Source organism: Seriola aureovittata, chromosome 1, assembly GCF_021018895.1.
Source record: "Seriola aureovittata isolate HTS-2021-v1 ecotype China chromosome 1, ASM2101889v1, whole genome shotgun sequence".
Taxonomy (NCBI): domain Eukaryota; kingdom Metazoa; phylum Chordata; class Actinopteri; order Carangiformes; family Carangidae; genus Seriola; species Seriola aureovittata.
The window spans coordinates 33597744-33615700 of record NC_079364.1 but is presented as its reverse complement, the minus strand read 5'-3'; the positions used below and the strand labels follow the sequence as shown (position 1 = coordinate 33615700).

The following is a 17957-nucleotide window of genomic DNA, read 5'->3' as shown; positions in this document are numbered from 1 at the left end:
CCTGACTGATCACTTCAGTTTTTATTAATGGTTATTTTTCAGACAGTAGCTACTTTTTTGTTGTAGTTGTGGATTGTAATGTGGAAGGGTGTTTTCTCACAACAAACTACAGTAACAAAATCATCAGACTCATCATCACACTTTTATGAATAATTGATGTGTATGTGTTTCTATTTCACGTATTATTCTATTGTAACAGCTAATTTATCCTCTGTTTACTACATTATTCTAAAATGTGATGGGGAGTCTCCAGGTGGGTTTGGTGGGCTCTGTCCGAGACACAAGTCCCACTCTGCCACTGCACATGAATAGCGTTGTGAGCAACAGTGAGTTTTTGTTGGACTTGTTTGTCACAGACAAGCTCCTCTAACCTTCTGCGGCTGTAACTTGGAGGCCAGAAAGAAGGCTTTGCAGACAGGTCTAAAAGAAATACTTCAACCTCCTGTGTGTGTGTTTGGGTAAAAAACACACATATTGTTTTACAATAGGTGATTATGCTTTTCAATATTGTAATAAAAATACACTACAATTGAATTAAGGAATGGTGGGTGTTTGCAAAATGTCTAGTTAAGTAAATGTGAATTATAAACATATTTTATATATTGTACACTAAAATGGAAATATACTGTATACTTAACACTACTGTGAGGTGGAATGAGTGTGGGAACACATTTTGATCTTTCATCTTTTTACTTAATACTTTAAAATGAGATGAGGTGTGAGAGCAGAGTGGAGATGCAGTGGAGCAGAGCTGTCTTCGAGTTCTCACCTCTGTCCTTGTGGTAAATTAGTCCTGAAAACACAGTCAGATCATGTCTGTGTCTGATAGACATGATCTGGCTGCTCTCAACTGTCTCTTAAAGTCAAGATAAGGATTCATTCATTTATTGATTTTATTCACCACTATGTTGTGAAACTTAAAGTTCAACTTTATTTTTTCTTATAATCATACTACAATGACTGAAAGAGTTTTAAGGACATGTTTGTGAAAACATGAAAGCTTCATGCCTCTGAATGGCCGTTTCCCATGACAACGGCTAACTGACAATTAAGAGCCAGCAATGGTAGGAGACATGCTGCCAATTTCCACAGTAATTGGAGAGCAGCAATGAACTGTAGAGCCTACCAATTTTGATATACACTCCCCTCCAAAAGTATTGGAACAGTGAGGCCAATTCCTTTATTTTTGCTGTAGACTGAAACATTTGGGTTTGACACCAAAAGATGAATATGAGACAAGAGATCAACATTTCAGCTTTTATTTCCAGGTATTTACATCTGGATCTGATACACAACTTAGAAGATAGCACCTTTTGTTTGAACACACCAATTTTTCATGTGAGCAAAGGTATTGGAACGTGTGACTGACAGGTGTGTTTTGTTGCCCAGGTGTGTCCTATTACACTGATTATTCAAACAATAAATAGCACTGAATGTCTAGGCTCAGTTTCAGATTTGGGTTTTGCATGTGCAGACTGCATTTATAGTTATAGGTGTAACCAACATGAAAACCAGCAAGCTGTCTATGGGTGAAGCTGAGAGAAGATGGAAAATCAATCAGAGCCATTGAACAAACATTGGCCATAGCCAGTACAACCATTTGGAATGTCCTGAAGAAGAAAGAAACCACTGGTGTACTAAGTAACACACGTCGAATGGGTAGACAGAGGAAAACAGCAGCAGTTGACGACAGAAACATTGTGACAGCTGTAAAGAAAGACGCTAAAACAACTCTTAGTGACATCAGCAACAACCTCCAGAGGGCAGGAGTGAAGGTACCAGAATCTACTGTTTGCAGAAGACTTCTTGAACAAAAGTACGGAGGCTACACCAGAAGATGCAAACCATCAGGAAGGCCAGGCTGGAATTTTCCAAAACGTACAGAGACGAGCCTCAAACATTCTGGGACAAAGTTTTATGGACTGATGAGACAAAGGTTAACTTTTACCAAAGTGATGGAAAGGCTAAAGTTTGGAGAAAGAAATGATCTGCTCATGATCCCAAACATACAAGCTCATCTGTGAAACACGGTGGAGGTAATGTCATGGCTTGGGCTTGCATGGCTTCTTCTGGAACGAGCTCATTAATCTTCATTGATGATGTAACACATGATGGCAGCAGCAAAATGAACTCAGAAGTCTACAGAAACATTTTGTCTGCCAATTTAAAGAAAGATGCAACCAAACTGATTGGGAGATCCTTCATCATGCAGCAAGATAATGACCCAAAACACACTGCAAACACAACAAAGGAGTTCATCAGGGGCAAGAAATGGAAGGTTTTAGACTGGCCAAGTCAATCTCCAGACTTAAACCCTACAGAGCATTTTACCTGCTAAAGAGGAGACTGAAGGGAGTAACCCCCCAAAATAAACATCAACTGAAAGAGGCTGCGGTGAAAGTCTGGAAAAGCATCACAAAAGAAGAATGCAAAGATTTGGTGATGTCAGTGGGTCACAGGCTTGATGCAGTTATTGCAAGCAAAGGATTTGCAAATAAATATTAAGTCTTATTCACTTAAATCTATTTTAAGTCTATCTGTTCCAATACTTTTGCTCACCTAAGAAGTTGGTGTTCCATTACAAATAATGCTATCTTCTAAGTTGTGTGTCAGATCCAGATGTAAATACCTGGAAATAAAAGCTAAAATGTTGATTTCTTGTCTCATATTCATCTTTTGGTGTCAAACCCAAATGTTTTCAGTCTACAGCAAAAATAAAGGAATTGGCCTCACTGTTCCAATACTTTTGGAGGGGAGTGTAAGAGGTTTTCTGCCGAAATATCATAAGAAATACAGACATTCATGGTTTAAAGAAGATGATTCCTCCTGACTATTGTGATACTTGGACTTTTCCTCTAGCAACATCAACAGGACGACGTTTGGTTTTCAGTGAAGTGTCTTGACAACTATTAGATCGATCATATTTTGCTCAGAAATCCGTGTCCCTCAGGATAAATTGCACTGTGTTGTTGTGTGATTACGATACTGTGCGTGCTGCTACTGTTAAAATTCATACCAGACATGCTCCATAAAACCATCAACAAAGCAAAGCTTCATAAAAAACTTTGTTTCACATTAAAACTGCATTAATTTCAACAATTTACACCACTGGAGAGGTGCACAAAAGAATGTAATAAATGGATGAATTAGTAATGTGTGCAATTTGCAATCAACTGTAACTGACACAAAAAATTGTAATAACTATAAATTATAGTAGAAATATAAAGATAATACTTCACAGCTCAGTGAGGACAGTGCAACAGTCTGTTGACTAGTTGACTGTAAGCTATTGCAGCCGTCCATAAGTGATGGAGGTAAGGTGCAAAAAGTCCAGGAGCTGTTACTCATCATCAGTCTTCGTGTGTGACACAGTTTACATGAAGCAGACTCACAGTTTGAGCGAGAAGCTGTTCTGAAGTCTGTTCTTCTGAACCAATTGAAAACACAATGTTAGAATATGTTTTACACTGTGGTTTTACAGTTTAATGTGAGCACACATGCTAACTTCAGCTACAATAACATTACAAGTTACTCCTCACATATATAGTATTTGCAAAATACGGATGTATGCAATTAGCTTCTAAGACTACTTTAACAGTTATTACTTATTATTATACAATTGTGAAAGCTAACTGTGTTAGCAGCATCTTTGTACCCACCCCTCCACCCCTCACGTATGCCCAGCTCCACTCTCTTATCCAAATATGGTTTCTTCTGGCTCCAAAAAACCAAGATGGCGACGTCCATTAAGCCAAACTCGAGGCTTCAAAACGACAGTTAACAAACCAATGGGTGACGTCACGGAAGGTTGCCACTTGGTCAGGAGTCACCATCGAAGAGGAACTGATTCAGTCTTTACCACAGTAACTGATCTGAACAGCCCCCTTGAAAGGTTTCCTCATACAGTGAGGTCCAAAGATCCCACAATGGGAAAGTGGTCTCAGTCTTTTGGACTCCACTGTAGACTGTGTTTAACCTGATGAGAAGTGACTGTTATGTGTCACGAACAGATTGTGGCGTAAGAAGTGTGATGTTGTTGCAGAGCCTAAAGATGTCATATGGAGCTGAGTCACTATCTGTGTGTTGCCTGTGACTACAACAGTCAACTTTGGTTTCCATGACTTTGATATATACTTAACCCTAACCAAGTAGTTCATTTAAACCATGGCAACAAAGATTCCACAACTTGAGAGCCCAGACCATGATCCCTCTTTAACCTTAAAGCTCCACTATGTATCTTTTTTTAATATTTTAAGTTCAGACACCATATCTTAATGTGGAGGTGGAGGTTTTGTCAGGGCGTCTGTGACTAAGACTCATCGAACAGTCTGCCAGAAATGCAGAGATATTCTGATTTGGAGTTTCTGAGCAAGCATCGCCCCACTGACGAGTGGGAGCTCATGGCTGTCAGTCAACATGTGAATGAGCTTCTGGTCACAGATGCACCAAGGCTTCAAGCTCCTGAAGACGTTACCATGACTCAGGCCGGCAAACTCCTTATTCTTAGCAGTGGTCTATCAATAATGTTCAAACTGGTGTTTTATAACAGTTATAATAAGGCCGTCAGATGAGAAGACACTGATATGCAGTGTTTCTATTGGAAAGTTTATTCATGTATGTTATCATTCAGTTTGGAAGACTTGTTGGGCATGTGATGCAAACGAAGGGCTTGATGGATCATCAGAGTCTGAAAACTCATCTTCTACATCAGAGTAGTTAGTGGCCACATCTGATCATTTTTGAATTACAAAGTGAATTAGAAACTCTGTGGTGGGAGAGAGAGAGAGAGAGAGAGAACATAGAAATCATAGTGAAAATCACTTCACAGAAATTTGCTCCTTTTAAAAATTGTGTATTTTTAGTAAAAACCACACAAGGTGATAGCAGGATTTGGCTCAGAGCAATGTAATTAATGGTCAGATTTTTGGTAGATTCATGGTCCACAGTGGATGTTTGGTGACTCATGTAATTTTATCTCATGTCATCATCATGTTAAAATTATCTTCTTGGGTGGACCGGAACAGTGGGGACAGCCATATAATCGCAAATGTTGCTGACTGACTGAATGACTGACTGATTATATTTCCACCTTGTTTCCCGGCTGCTCGAGAACTTCAGGGAAGAGGAGGATCATTTCCAATACACTGAGCCTCGCCTCCGTTACAGCAAATAAAACTACTTTCATTCCATGTATCATTATTACTAAAGGAGGCAGAGGAAGAACTAAACATAAGACACACGGAACAGAGAGAGCAGGAGAGAGGGAGAGAGAGAGAGAAGTTATCACTAACGAGGCTTCGTACTAATGACTATGACCAACTCTACATATCAAACAGAGGGAGTTAGACATAAAGACCTGCCTGTAATAAAAGTCTGTTACGCTCTGGAGCTGAAGTAAATAAAGACTAAACTATTGTGGATCCAGAAGGAGGCTGTGCTCTGTGTGAGAGACTCAATAAGAAAGACAGTCTGTCTCGGGCCCCGGTGGTTCACCTGGTGGAGCACATGACATTTCGGCTTTTAGGCCTTGAACCGGTTTGAGCCTGTGGCCCTTTTCTGTGTGTCGTCCTCTCTCTCTCGCTCTCTCTTGTATGCGCTGTATAAACTAACCACTCATTGCTGTATACGCATATCTGTTGTATCAAACCACACACTGACATTGTAGCTGGTTAAAAAAGAAGCCCATGAACTAATTACAAAAATAAATAAATAAATAAATTACTGTAGAAAGAGAAATGGGTCTGTGTACTACAGTGGAGGACTGGCTGTTCAAAATAGACCCTGTATATTTAGACATGATGAGATCAAAGCCTTTCATCTCACTCTTTCAGCCTCTATAATAAGAAAAGATTATCTTACAGTAGTCAGCCCTGTACGCTGAATTAGAAGAAGAACAAATAAATGTCTATGACCGTTTCATGTGTTGATGGAAAGAAGAGAAAATACACCCTATTCATTTACAGGTGAGAAATACAGAAACCTTTTTTTTTAAAGGTTGTCAAAGTGAGTAGGTAGGTAAAGGTCCCATGATGTAGAATGTTGTTTTTCTGATTATAGATCAGGTCTAGGTTCTGTATTAATACTGTGAAAGTATCAAAGCCTCAGTCCACAGAGAAATGCACACAGCCTGTATTCAGAAACTGAGCCTTAAAACCAGCCGTCAGGACTTCTGGAACTTTGTGATGTCACAACAAAGCAGTCACTGCCCTCAGCCATGCCCCAAGCCCCGCCCACCTGGACCCACCATCCAACCTTGAAGGATTTGCTTTCTCTGAGTGTTTACCTTGACATGCATGGATGAAACAGGATGACACAGTGATTCGGGTTATTCTTAGTGCACTTACAGAAATAGCAACTCTTAAATCAGCATGTTACTTTCATCAGTATGAAAAATGCAAATTGCTGTTAATGCATACAGTGTATATTGTTTTTTGTTAACTGGAGCTTGAATATTGCCACCAAAAATACAAATATTCTTGTGCATCAGAGGGCACAATGTAGGAGATAGAGAAGTTTAGGCTTTAGAATCAACTACTGAGCATCACTGTATATCTTGCACAAGGCCACATTTTATATGACCAAAGACCAGGTTAACTTAAAACAGCAAAAATAGATAAATAAAATATGAGCAAGGAGGATGTACTGAATCATCACCAGCCCTCATATCAATGGTCTGATGCATTTTTATTGGATGGTGTTTCAGAACCTCTGCCTAAGTATTTGTGGTCAGTTTCTGGGGCTGAACAAATTCTGTCTTCCACCCTTCTTGATGAGAAGAGACTCCAGTTTTGATTTGTGACCTGCTCTACAGGAGTTTCACTGCTGGCTTTAAATCTGTCCCTCACTATGTACCAGCTGCCTGCAGTACGGTATATTGTCCCTTGGGATGGGGGTTGCCTTCCTGGTATTATTACCCTAGTATTGGCTCCTCTGAAGTAAGCCAGTGATCCAGTGTGAACCAGTCCCTGCAGGGTGCTGGCAGCGTGAAGGCTGTCCTAACACTGTCCTTCCACTCGTGTGTAAACTCAATTAGGAGAAGTGCTGTACGCCACGCTGCACGGCTGTGACTCTGACTTCACAGCAGGACAACTTGAGTCTCCGTCTATCTGTGTGTGTGTGTGTGTGGCCTAGTATGGACATAGTCCTCTACTGGGATGACAAATCACGCCCCTTTCACACATGACTTTGTATTTTCAGTATCAACACACTCATACTGTTCATACTGACCTTGATTAGAGCAGTGTATAAGAACAAACAGCTGTCAGAGCAACAGCACAGACTCTCTCACACAGTGGGTGAGTCATCAGCTCTTGAAATAAGGCAGAGGAGGTCAGAGATGAATTATTTTCTGTGAAGTAACAAGCCATAGTCTGGACACACTTTTTGTAAACTTGCATAATACAGTAATATTTTACATGAATCAAATGACTCTGGTCAGAAGGAATCACTCTCATTGCTGGATGTATGCTTGACCTACGAATTAAATGGCAGCTCCACTTATGGTTCAGTGTCAGCGTCACTGACAACACTGATATATTGAAAGTGATCACGAAATATTGTGATTTCACTATTCTCCCCAGAATAACTGTGTGAACAGTCTTGGCAATACAGTGACACTTGGAAGGTTTGCTTCATTGCATTATTAAAAAGGAGCCTATTGCTTTGATCATGCCTTTTCACTGCTCAATTTGAAACAGAGCAGATTACTGAGCCTTTCAACTTGCTTAAAAGACAAATCCACATTTTCTAAGTCTATCTCAAACCAATACGATCCATATGTTCACCCAGATTAACTTCAGTCACCGGTAGAGCATGTTGGTAGATCTTCAGGATGGGATCTCTCCATAATGATAATAATAATAATAATAATAATAATAATAATAATAATAATAATAATAATAATAATAATAATAATAATAATAATAATAATAATAATACTGCATCTCAATATATGATACAATATGATGATTTTATTCCAAAAACATTGAACAGGGCATCTCTAATATTAAATTTCTGTCAGTAAAAAAATTATAGGCCCATTCAATTTGTCACCTTTGTTTCTAGGAGGAAGAGGCAAAGTTAGACGTTGAGAGTGAGAGCCAGGATGAGATATATAACAAGCCAAATCAGCCTGACCCAAGAGTCATCCTACACCAGCAACTTCCAAATAAGACCAGAAAATAAGATGATTTCAGGAGACATGATTCAGGGACTGTACATGGCTTCATTATTCTCCCAGTGTAAATGGCGTCTCTTGTTTTTATTGCATGGAACCCTTCAAAAGACAGAATAGCAAAAAATATGCCTCAAGCCTTTGTGTCAGCTAGTTTTAGAAAGTAGAAAAAAGCAATTGACACCACGGAGTCAAGCACACAACATACATATACCAACAAAGAAGTGTTGAAACACAGCTATCCACTGCCAGGGAGGAGCAGCAAAGAGGGGCTCAAAATAATTCAGTCAGGTTGTTTTCTTTGCTCGCCAAGGTCTAGCTCTGTGTGGCCATGACAGTGGTGAGGGCAAACTGAGGTAGCTTCTGCAGTTCAGATCAGAGGATGATGATGTGCTGAAGAGATGCCTCAGTAAGAACTCAAACAATTACACAGGTGCTGAAATTCAAAATGTGATTTTGAATACCATGGCCAACGCCATCCTTAGGAGAATTGCAAATATTGCACAGGCCATATGTATCTGTTATGTGGATCATGATCGTGTGCCTCATGAAGACTTTACAGGTCTATATGAGGTGTCTTCAACAACAGGAAAGGATTTGGCTCAGTTGGCAACTGATGTCCTCCTGCAGTTGGACTTGCCCTTGTCCTACGACCTAAGGTGGAGCTGCAAACATGTCCAGTGAAAGTAGGAGTTAAAGCAGTTCTCAGAGAGAAGCAACCTCCTCTTGCTTTGAATATCCATCGTGATCCTCAGTGTGTCAACCTTGTAACTCAGACAGCCTCAGCTCATCCCCTGTTATGTCTGATGCACTGAATCTGATCCATGAACTTGGCACTCTCAATCACCTGTCTGGAAAATATAAGACCATTTTTAAAGAGACTGCCCAGTCTGAAGCTTCATTGTCCACCCAGCACCATCATTAATCTCTCAAAGCTCTATCACCTAACTTTTTGCTTAGTCTTCCTCTTGTACTGCTGTGCTCCTCAGTAAAAGCAGAACACAGTTTTAGTGCCTTAAGAAGACTTAACACCAGATCCTGCTCATTCATGAGTCAATGTTGTTGTGAACAATGTGGGTGTCTGTCACGTCCACCAAGCTCTTTATCTGTAGATGACATTAGAAAACATGTTTCTGAACCTTCATTTAGTCCAGCATAAGAAAAGGAAGAATTTGTTTTAGTCTTTCGATCACAACAATCGAACTGTTGGTAGCAATGGGTAAAATGGTGAAAAAAGAACCAACATGCTTAGAAAGAAGGACATAAGTAAAAAAGAAAAACACGAGAAAGAAAGCAATAATGTAGGAAATAAGGGACACAAGAAGGAGGAAGGAAATAAACAATAAAGCAAGGAGAGAAGGAAGTTATTCAGGATACATGGATAGAAGAAAGGAAGCAAGAGGACAGTAAGATGGCAAATGAGAGAAGGAAAGAGATGAAATGAAGAGGTAAAGAGGAAACAAGTGAAGTAAGCAAGGAAACAAAAAGGGATGAAGGAGGTGCTAAGGCAGGGAGGAGCTACAGTGCCACCATTACTGGGCACCTGCTAATTGTGTGAGGTTGCAAGATAATAATTCATTATTTAGGTAAATGTAATAGTTTCATAACCTATTACTAATATTTCACAACCTGTCCAAGAGCAGTAAGGAGACACCCATTTCTGCCCTCTCAGTCCAATGAGGAAGAGCCACAACAATGTTAGTGTCTGCTGTCCTCACCGTCAATCAGTTTCTTCTTCAGACTGTGATCCTTTCTCTGAACCCAGAGTTTCTTTTTTTATTGGGAGCATCAGAAACTTTTCTTAGTTTTTACACCACAGGCTCCTCCCTACTGCTGCTGTAGCTGTTTCGTCTCCGTGGCGACGATTGCACCTCCTGACACCATGTTCTGTTATCTGTATGTACACTGTGAACATATCTGGAGGCTCAACACAAGCACCTGACAGCTGTATGTTGTTCCCTGGATTTTTTGAAGGGGGACACATAACACAGCTGTCTGTCCAGTGCTTAATTGAGCCTTGACAAATCTTTACACTATGACAGCAGAACACCCTCTTCAACTCTGGCAAACTCTATGATTGATGTAAAACACATTTCAACCAGTGCACAGCACAGGAAAGTCACCACAGACACCCGATTTAAAACTCTGGTATACTGCAGAACACAGATTTACCTGTGGGCGTAATCAGCACTGTGTGAACTCGTTTGGCGAGAGCTTGAATGATAAACCTCCTGTTCACCTCCTGCCCAGCAACAAATGACAAAATTAGTGACCAGCAGGTGAACTCTGCTACACAGCAGATACTTCTGACAAAAACAGAGCTAAAAGGAGACTGAATATTGTGCTAATATGTGTCAGCTGGACAGACACATGACTTAAAATGGAAACTAATGTCTCAGTGTCTGCTGGACGAGTAAGTTGACAAATATTTACTAATACATTAGCCATGATAAAGTTAGAAGCTGGGGATATGTGGTGGCTGTATGTTTGCTAGCTTGTTTTGACGTTCTGTGCCCCCAGTGGACAAAGATGATTAATGCAACCTTAAACATTCTTTTAATGACAATAGGAACAGCTGTACAGGATGGATGTTTCACACACTCCTGCAGTGAGTGCTCAGCTCTGCTTTTGATCATTATATTCCCCTGCTGTGTCTCTATGCAGAGATACACAGTGAATAATGCAGGGGGCCAAAATCAAACCTTATGAGTCCATGTCCTCCATAGAAATGATCTTGTAAAGTGTTAAACATTGAAACAAAATGGCACCACACAGTGGCCCAGAGAGCTCAACATGCTGCAGCTTAAGAAAACATGCAAATACTCACAACACAACCAAATGGACAAATGTGCAACAAGTAGCACAAACGACAATGTGTTTCCAAGGGACACAAAAAGGTGATGGACCTGGCTGGGATGCACTTATTGGCCCAGTCCAATTCCTATCTGGCCCCTGCACCCTCCCACTCTGTCACAGAATATAACTCTTTGAGGACTCACACTCACGAGTGTTGAAGGTCTCTTCGTTAACGGGGAGGGTTTGGGAATACAAAATAACACAGAGTTTTGGGACACTCTCGAGTTCTCCAACAGGAACTGGAAGCACGTTGTTACCATTGGCATAATTGTCCATAGTTCAGCCATTGCACTGCACTGAGGCCCAGTAGCTGTCAGGGGTCCATCACACTTGGGATTATGAATCATAGTCTTTAAGTGCGTTGGACTTAATGCACTGACTTGAAGTGATGCATACTGGTTAGAAATTTTGACTTTCACCGGTGCTGCGCTGCGCAGCGTCACCATATCACATGACATTAAAACCTCCCAGGAACAAGGCGCCTTCAGTTTTTTGAGGCAGGTGCTGCAGTGTCTCTCCTCTGGCTGTAACGGCCACCTCTGTGACGACAGCGCTTTATCATGATTGGCTGAAGGCTTCACTGACACACATAACATGATCCTCTTTTATGGTTCTCTCAGTTTATTTAATCTCCTTCTTCTGGCAGCTCATTGTTTTTAAAATATGGACAGCAACATTATAGTTTTTCATTTCAGAAAGCTAAAACTGTTAGGTTCAGAGTTTGTTGCTGTAAAAGAAGTAATGGTCATATTTTTTATTCTTTCGATTTCTTTTTTTTTCACCTCCTGACAACACGGAGACCCTCATTTTCAAGTCTATGGTTCTCACTGTAACAGAAATAAATACTTACTTACTTTGTGTATGTGACCTTTCTCCCCATAGGCCTACACCTTCACCCATCACCCTCCATGTTTTCATAAAACATTATTGAGATTTAATTTCATGTGTCTGGTCTTAACGTGTTTTAGAACAACATGTTGTATGGGGAGTAAACAGTGTGAACAGATTTGGTAAAATCAGTCATGTTTGTCACATACAGTCACATATTGAGGGTAACACTGTCGTTTTTAGGTCATAAGTTGTGTGAACAACCTGCTGCTGTGTCACAGCCGTACTGAGCTCACTTATGCTACAGGAAGTAGAGCCATTTTATACTCCCCTGCTGAAGTCACTGGCAGTACAGGTTCACCATCAAGTCAGCCACTGTTGATCTTGAATGCACTTTTTTTATATTTTTATAAATATTTTTTTTTATTATTGAAATGTTTCAAAACTTAATTATTTATTCAAGAGAACTATTATTTTTTACCCATCATTTATTTAATTTGGTTACATTCTTCTCAAAAGTTATGGAGTAAGGCCTGCTGGAAAATCCTAATCTGGCCAATGAGCTCTCTCCTCTCACCTGCGTGAGTGACATCATTTTTTTTTTCAACCTCTTAACAACAAGTTTTTTTCAGCAAGTGGATGATTCAGTTAGCAGCAACATGTTTAATCCAAACAAAATGCGATGTCAGAAAAGCATGGACTCCTAGCAGCTGAAGGCTAACATTAGCTTGATTGGCTGTACTCTCATTAGAACAGGGATCTGGACTTGAACAGGGTTTTTAATGACTGTGTGTACAGAATGTGGGGCCCGGAGGATGAAATTTATATATAATATTTTTATTATTGTTTGCATTATTATTTCAAGAAACTAATGACATTTTTGGTACAAAAAATATCAGAAAATATCAAAAAATTGCATCAGATCCATTAGGACATCTTCAGATATTCAGTCTAACTGTCTTGAAAAGAGAAAAAAAGAGAGTCCTCACAAGCAGGACCCCGAGGATTTTCAGCATCACAGCAGTGAATACATTTTCAAAATAGTTGCAAGCTATTTTTCTGTGGATCAACTAATTGATTCAACTTTAAATCAAATAAATAAATTGGGGAATATAAATTAAATTGGTAAATAATATTTTCAGTGTTCTCACAGTGTGACGGTCAGCTGACGTCCTGCATCATTTCCTGTTGGTCCAGTACATTCAGTCAGACCAGAGCTCTGTCCACACTGGCATCTGATGTGTGTGAGCTTGTGTAAAACTGGGACACAGTTGGTTTGTGTCTGTCAGGGTCTGTGTATGAGCTTCTAATGGGTGAGTACAGGGACTTAAATCTACAGCAGTGTAACTGTTACCTCTCATATGTTGATGTATGAAAATACATTTGAAGCAGATGAAGGATTTTAGTCGCAGGACGTCTGGATCTGAAGTTATCAGAGAAACAAGCTGAGGAAATGTTAGACAGCTCAGCTCCCAGCTGCTGGAGACGTCCTGTCCTGTGTCACTGAAGAGCGTCGCTGAATCTCTGCTTTTTAAAGCTAAACTGCTTTATAGGTGTTTCTACTGGTTTTAATCTTGGTGTGTTTGTTATGGAGAGGAGGACACCTCTGTGGATAATTCAGCTGCTGGTAAAAACCTGCTGATGTACTGAGTTGTGGTCATCACAGTATAGCAGATGAATCTGAGAGAGAGAGAGAGAGAGAGAACTAAAGAGAGAGAGTCAAGAGGTTAGTGATGAAAGTGTGCCATTTCTCAGACACTCCCCAGGGAAACACATACCAGTGGCACTTCTGCTGTGTCTGTCTCTAAGTGGCTCTAAAAGCCTGTAGGAGACACCACTCCCATTAATCTTAATGGCGGATCATCTCTCTCACACACAGTTCAAGTGGCCAGGACACACACACTCACAAAGTCTCTCTCTGTCTCTCAAACATCCAGCATGAGACTGACGGTGGAGCAGAGTTTGTGAAGAATCAGCTTGGTCACATCTGATCACAGCTTTTCTCTCCTGTGAGTTGAGGAGGAGAACGAATTGGTCACAGAACCAGATCCAGGTCTGTGTGAGAGGGAGAGACAGGCACACACACTGTTGAGTCACACGTCAGGCCTCTGAGTCTGTGGCTATCTGAAAGCAAAACACTCGGGCGGCATTGTGTTGTTGTTGTTTGGTTCAGTGTAAACAAGCAAAAGCGGCAGAACGAGGGGTCTTCTTAACGAGTGTGTAGAGGGATCTGTGTCTGTCACTCTGTGTGTGTGTGTGTGTGTGTGTGTGTGTGTGTGCTACAGATTTGGTGCATGTTCATGATCTTACTCTAAGTCATTGAAATTCTCTCTCTGCCTGTGTGTGTGTGTGTGTGTGTGTGTGTGTGTGTGTGTGTGTGTGTGTGTGTGTGTGTGTGTGTGTGTTATCGTCAGTGTGCAGAGAGTCAGCCGGAGAGTGCAGTGTTCCTGCCGGAGTTCGCCCTCTCACCTCAGGGCAGTTTCATGGAGGACGCCACAGAGGATCAGTTTCTAACCTACAGATACGACGACCAGGTCGGTCACTCACGCTTCACTGCTTTTTTTCAAGAGAAAATTCACATTAATTAAATACACTCCCCTCCAAAAGTATTGGAACAGTGAGGCCAATTCCTTTATTTTTGCCGTAGACTGAAAACATTTGGGTTTGACACCAAAAGATGAATATGAGACAAGAGATCAACATTTCAGCTTTTATTTCCAGGTATTTACATCTGGATCTGATACACAACTTAGAAGATAGCACCTTTTATTTTGAACACACCCATTTTCATGTGAGCAAAAGTATTGGAACATGTGACTGACAGGTGTGTATTGTTGCCCAGGTGTGTCCTATTACATTGATTATTCAAACAATAAATAGCACTGAATGTCTACGCTCAGTTTCAGATTTGGATTTTATAGTTTTTATATATAGCATTTATAGTTAGAGGTGTAACTAACATGAAAACCAGAGAGCTGTCTATGGGTGAAAAAAAAGCAATTGTGAAGCTGAGAGAAGATGGAAAATCAATTAGAGCCATTGCACAAACATTGGCCATAGCCAGTACAACCATTTGGAATGTCCTGAAGAAGAAAGAAACCACTGGTGTACTAAGTAACAGACATCGAATGGGTAGACCATTACATCATTGATGATGTAACACATGATGGCAGCAGCAAAATGATCTGCCAATTTAAAGAAAGATGCAACCAAACTGATTGAGAGATCCTTCATCATGCAGCAAGATAATGACCCAAAACACACTGCAAAAACAACAAAGGAGTTCATCAGGGGCAAGAAGTGGAAGGTTTTAGACTGGCCAAGTCAATCTCCAGACTTAAACCCTACAGAGCATTTTACCTGCTAAAGAAGAGACTGAAGGGAGTAACCCACCAAAACAAACATCTGAAAGAGGCTGCGGTGAAAGTCTGGAAAAGCATCACTGAAGAAGAATGCAAAAGTTTGGTGATGTCAATGAGGTCACAGGCTTGATGCAGTTATTGCAAGCAAAGGATTTGCAAATAAATATTAAGTCTTATACACTTTAGTGTATTTTAAGTCTATCTGATCCATTACTTTTGCTCACATAAGAATTTGGTGTTCCATTACAAATAATGCTATCTTCTAAGTTGTGTATCAGATCCGGATGTAAATACCTGGAAATAAAAGTTGAAATGTTGATCTCTTGTCTCATATTCATCTTTTGGTGTCAAACCCAAATGTTTTCAGTCTACGGCAAAAATAAAGGAATTGGCCTCACTGTTCCAATACTTTTGGAGGGGAGTGTATGTGCAGTGCTGCAACAAACTGAGCCAACACAGTGTCAGCTCACCACTGAGGTACAACATGCTGCCATAAATTCTGTCCTGATGTGTTAATGATAGAAGTTCTGTCGGACATTTAATGTGCTGGATTGGATTTATATGGATTTATGGTATGCTTGTCTGATCTTTTTAGTTCTACAACTTTATGACACAGAGCTTCAGTTGGTCAGGCTAACTCAAGCCAAGCTTTTCAAAACAAGCCCTGCTTTTCTGAGCCTTGTTTTGGTACGCCTCCAGAAAACCTCAGTTGGGTAAATTTAATTGAAAATGACCCCTGTTGTGTAGACAAACACACAGACTCAAACATGCGCACACACGTGTTTAAGCTCCATGTAGCCCCATGTTGAGTGTTGGATCAGAAGCTGGTAGAGGACCGTACGTTCTCTGATCTACATCTTACTCACTACAGCAGGCTGTAGGAGCTGGGTGTGCTAACTAATGCATGCTCCAGTTATTACACCTTGTCAGTGCGCCGCAGGTGCATTTATGTGTCAGCAGCGCTGCCTACTGTGTTTTTCCCACCAAGATGCTTATTAATGATCTGTCACTTTCTAGTTCACTGTCTGTCCTACATTCTGCTTCATGTGGATGTAGAGCGCCAGCTAGCAGATCAGCTGAGTAGTTAGCAGATCAGCTGGGTAGTTAGCAGATCAGCTGGGTAGTTAGCAGATCAGCTGAGTAGTTAGCAGATCAGCTGGGTAGTTTAGCAGATCAGCTGAGTAGTTAGCAGATCAGCTGGTAGTTAGCAGATCAGCTGGGTAGTTAGCAGATCAGCTGGGTAGTTAGCAGATCAGCTGGGTAGTTTAGCAGATCAGCTGGGTAGTTAGCAGATCAGCTGAGTAGTTTAGCAGATCAGCTGAGTAGTTTAGCAGATCAGCTGAGTAGTTTAGCAGATCAGCTGAGTAGTTAGCAGATCAGCTGGGTAGTTTAGCAGATCAGCTGAGTAGTTAGCAGATCAGCTGGGTAGTTTAGCAGATCAGCTGGGTAGTTAGCAGATCAGCTGGGTAGTTAGCAGATCAGCTGGGTAGTTTAGCAGATCAGCTGAGTAGTTTAGCAGATCAGCTGGGTAGTACTTAGAGTAAAGGTCCCATGGAGCTACCAGCCATCCCCAGATAAAAAGTACATTTTAATTTCAGTATATCACAATCCAAAGAGGATCTGATGTGTTGTTGTGATTCATTCACCTAACATAGGATGCACACTGTCTCCTTCTTTCCTTCGGCACTTTTATAATCCCCTCCTCCTCCACTGACACTGTGTTTACACAGCATTTGTAGCATGAACAGCACATGAGAAGAGCAGCAGCAGCTTAGTGCTCCATCTGTATCTAGTGATGTGTTGTAGATCACCTGCTCAATACACAATCAGAGTAGTTACATGCATAAAACACAGGAGAATAAAAAAGCATGAAAATGCATATTGATTCATGTGTGCAGGTAAATGGCGTGACTGAAACAAGCCACTATGCAGCTGTGTAGACAGCTGGATTGATTAAAACAGGAGCATATTTGATTTAACACTTCCTGTGTAGTTGGGGCTGGTCACCTGAAAATACAGGAGGAGCCAAAAGTTCTTGGTACAAGATATATTCCTTTATTTCCATATTTTTGAACAGTGATCTTTGACTATTGTGACTAATACGTGCTGTGAACACTTGATATTAGAACTGAACAATTAATCAAAATATTTTTAAAATATAATGATGTGCAATATCACATCATCATCATCATTTTTATGTGTTTCAGTGAAAATTTAATGAAAAAAATGATCATTCCAACTAAAATAGTGACTCATCTTGTTAGCTCCCTGGCTGGGTTGATCTGGCCTGACCTGATCCAAGTGGCTGCCCCACCGCTCCCCCCTCTTTAGCCATAACCATTGTGCTACAAATCTTAAGGCATTCCTGACCTGTGATCCCAGGAGTTTTAAGTGTCCAGGGATCTTCTCCTCTCACGTCCACTGGCAGACATATATGATAATCACAAAGATGAAAATAATAATGAAATGAGCAGTGTGATGAGTTGGCAATGGTGGGAGAGAATATGTTATGGCTATATACTATGGCTATACAGCTAATGATACTACGTCTACGAATGAGATCTGATGATTAAATATTGCTATATTTCGACATCAACCCCATCATGAGTGTTAAGACCGGCCTACTGTGAGTTGTGCTGTAGCTGGAGACCCTTGGCTGTAACCCAGGTGGCTGTGGTTGCCGTGGTAACCCTGGAGACGCGGGGTCTAGGTGGATTCTCCTGGAGGCCGTGTCCCGT

The 17957-nt window shown here is 40.7% G+C and overlaps 1 protein-coding gene across 1 annotated transcript in view; it reads left to right on the top strand.

The window, feature by feature from the left end:
• Nucleotides 1-17957, top strand: part of adamtsl3 (ADAMTS-like 3) — a 189594-nt gene that overhangs the window by 17004 nt on the left and 154633 nt on the right. Inside the window, exon 3 of the mRNA XM_056381340.1 lies at nucleotides 14272-14391. Coding sequence (XP_056237315.1) covers nucleotides 14272-14391 — 120 coding nt within the window. The remainder of the gene's footprint in view (nucleotides 1-14271; nucleotides 14392-17957) is intronic.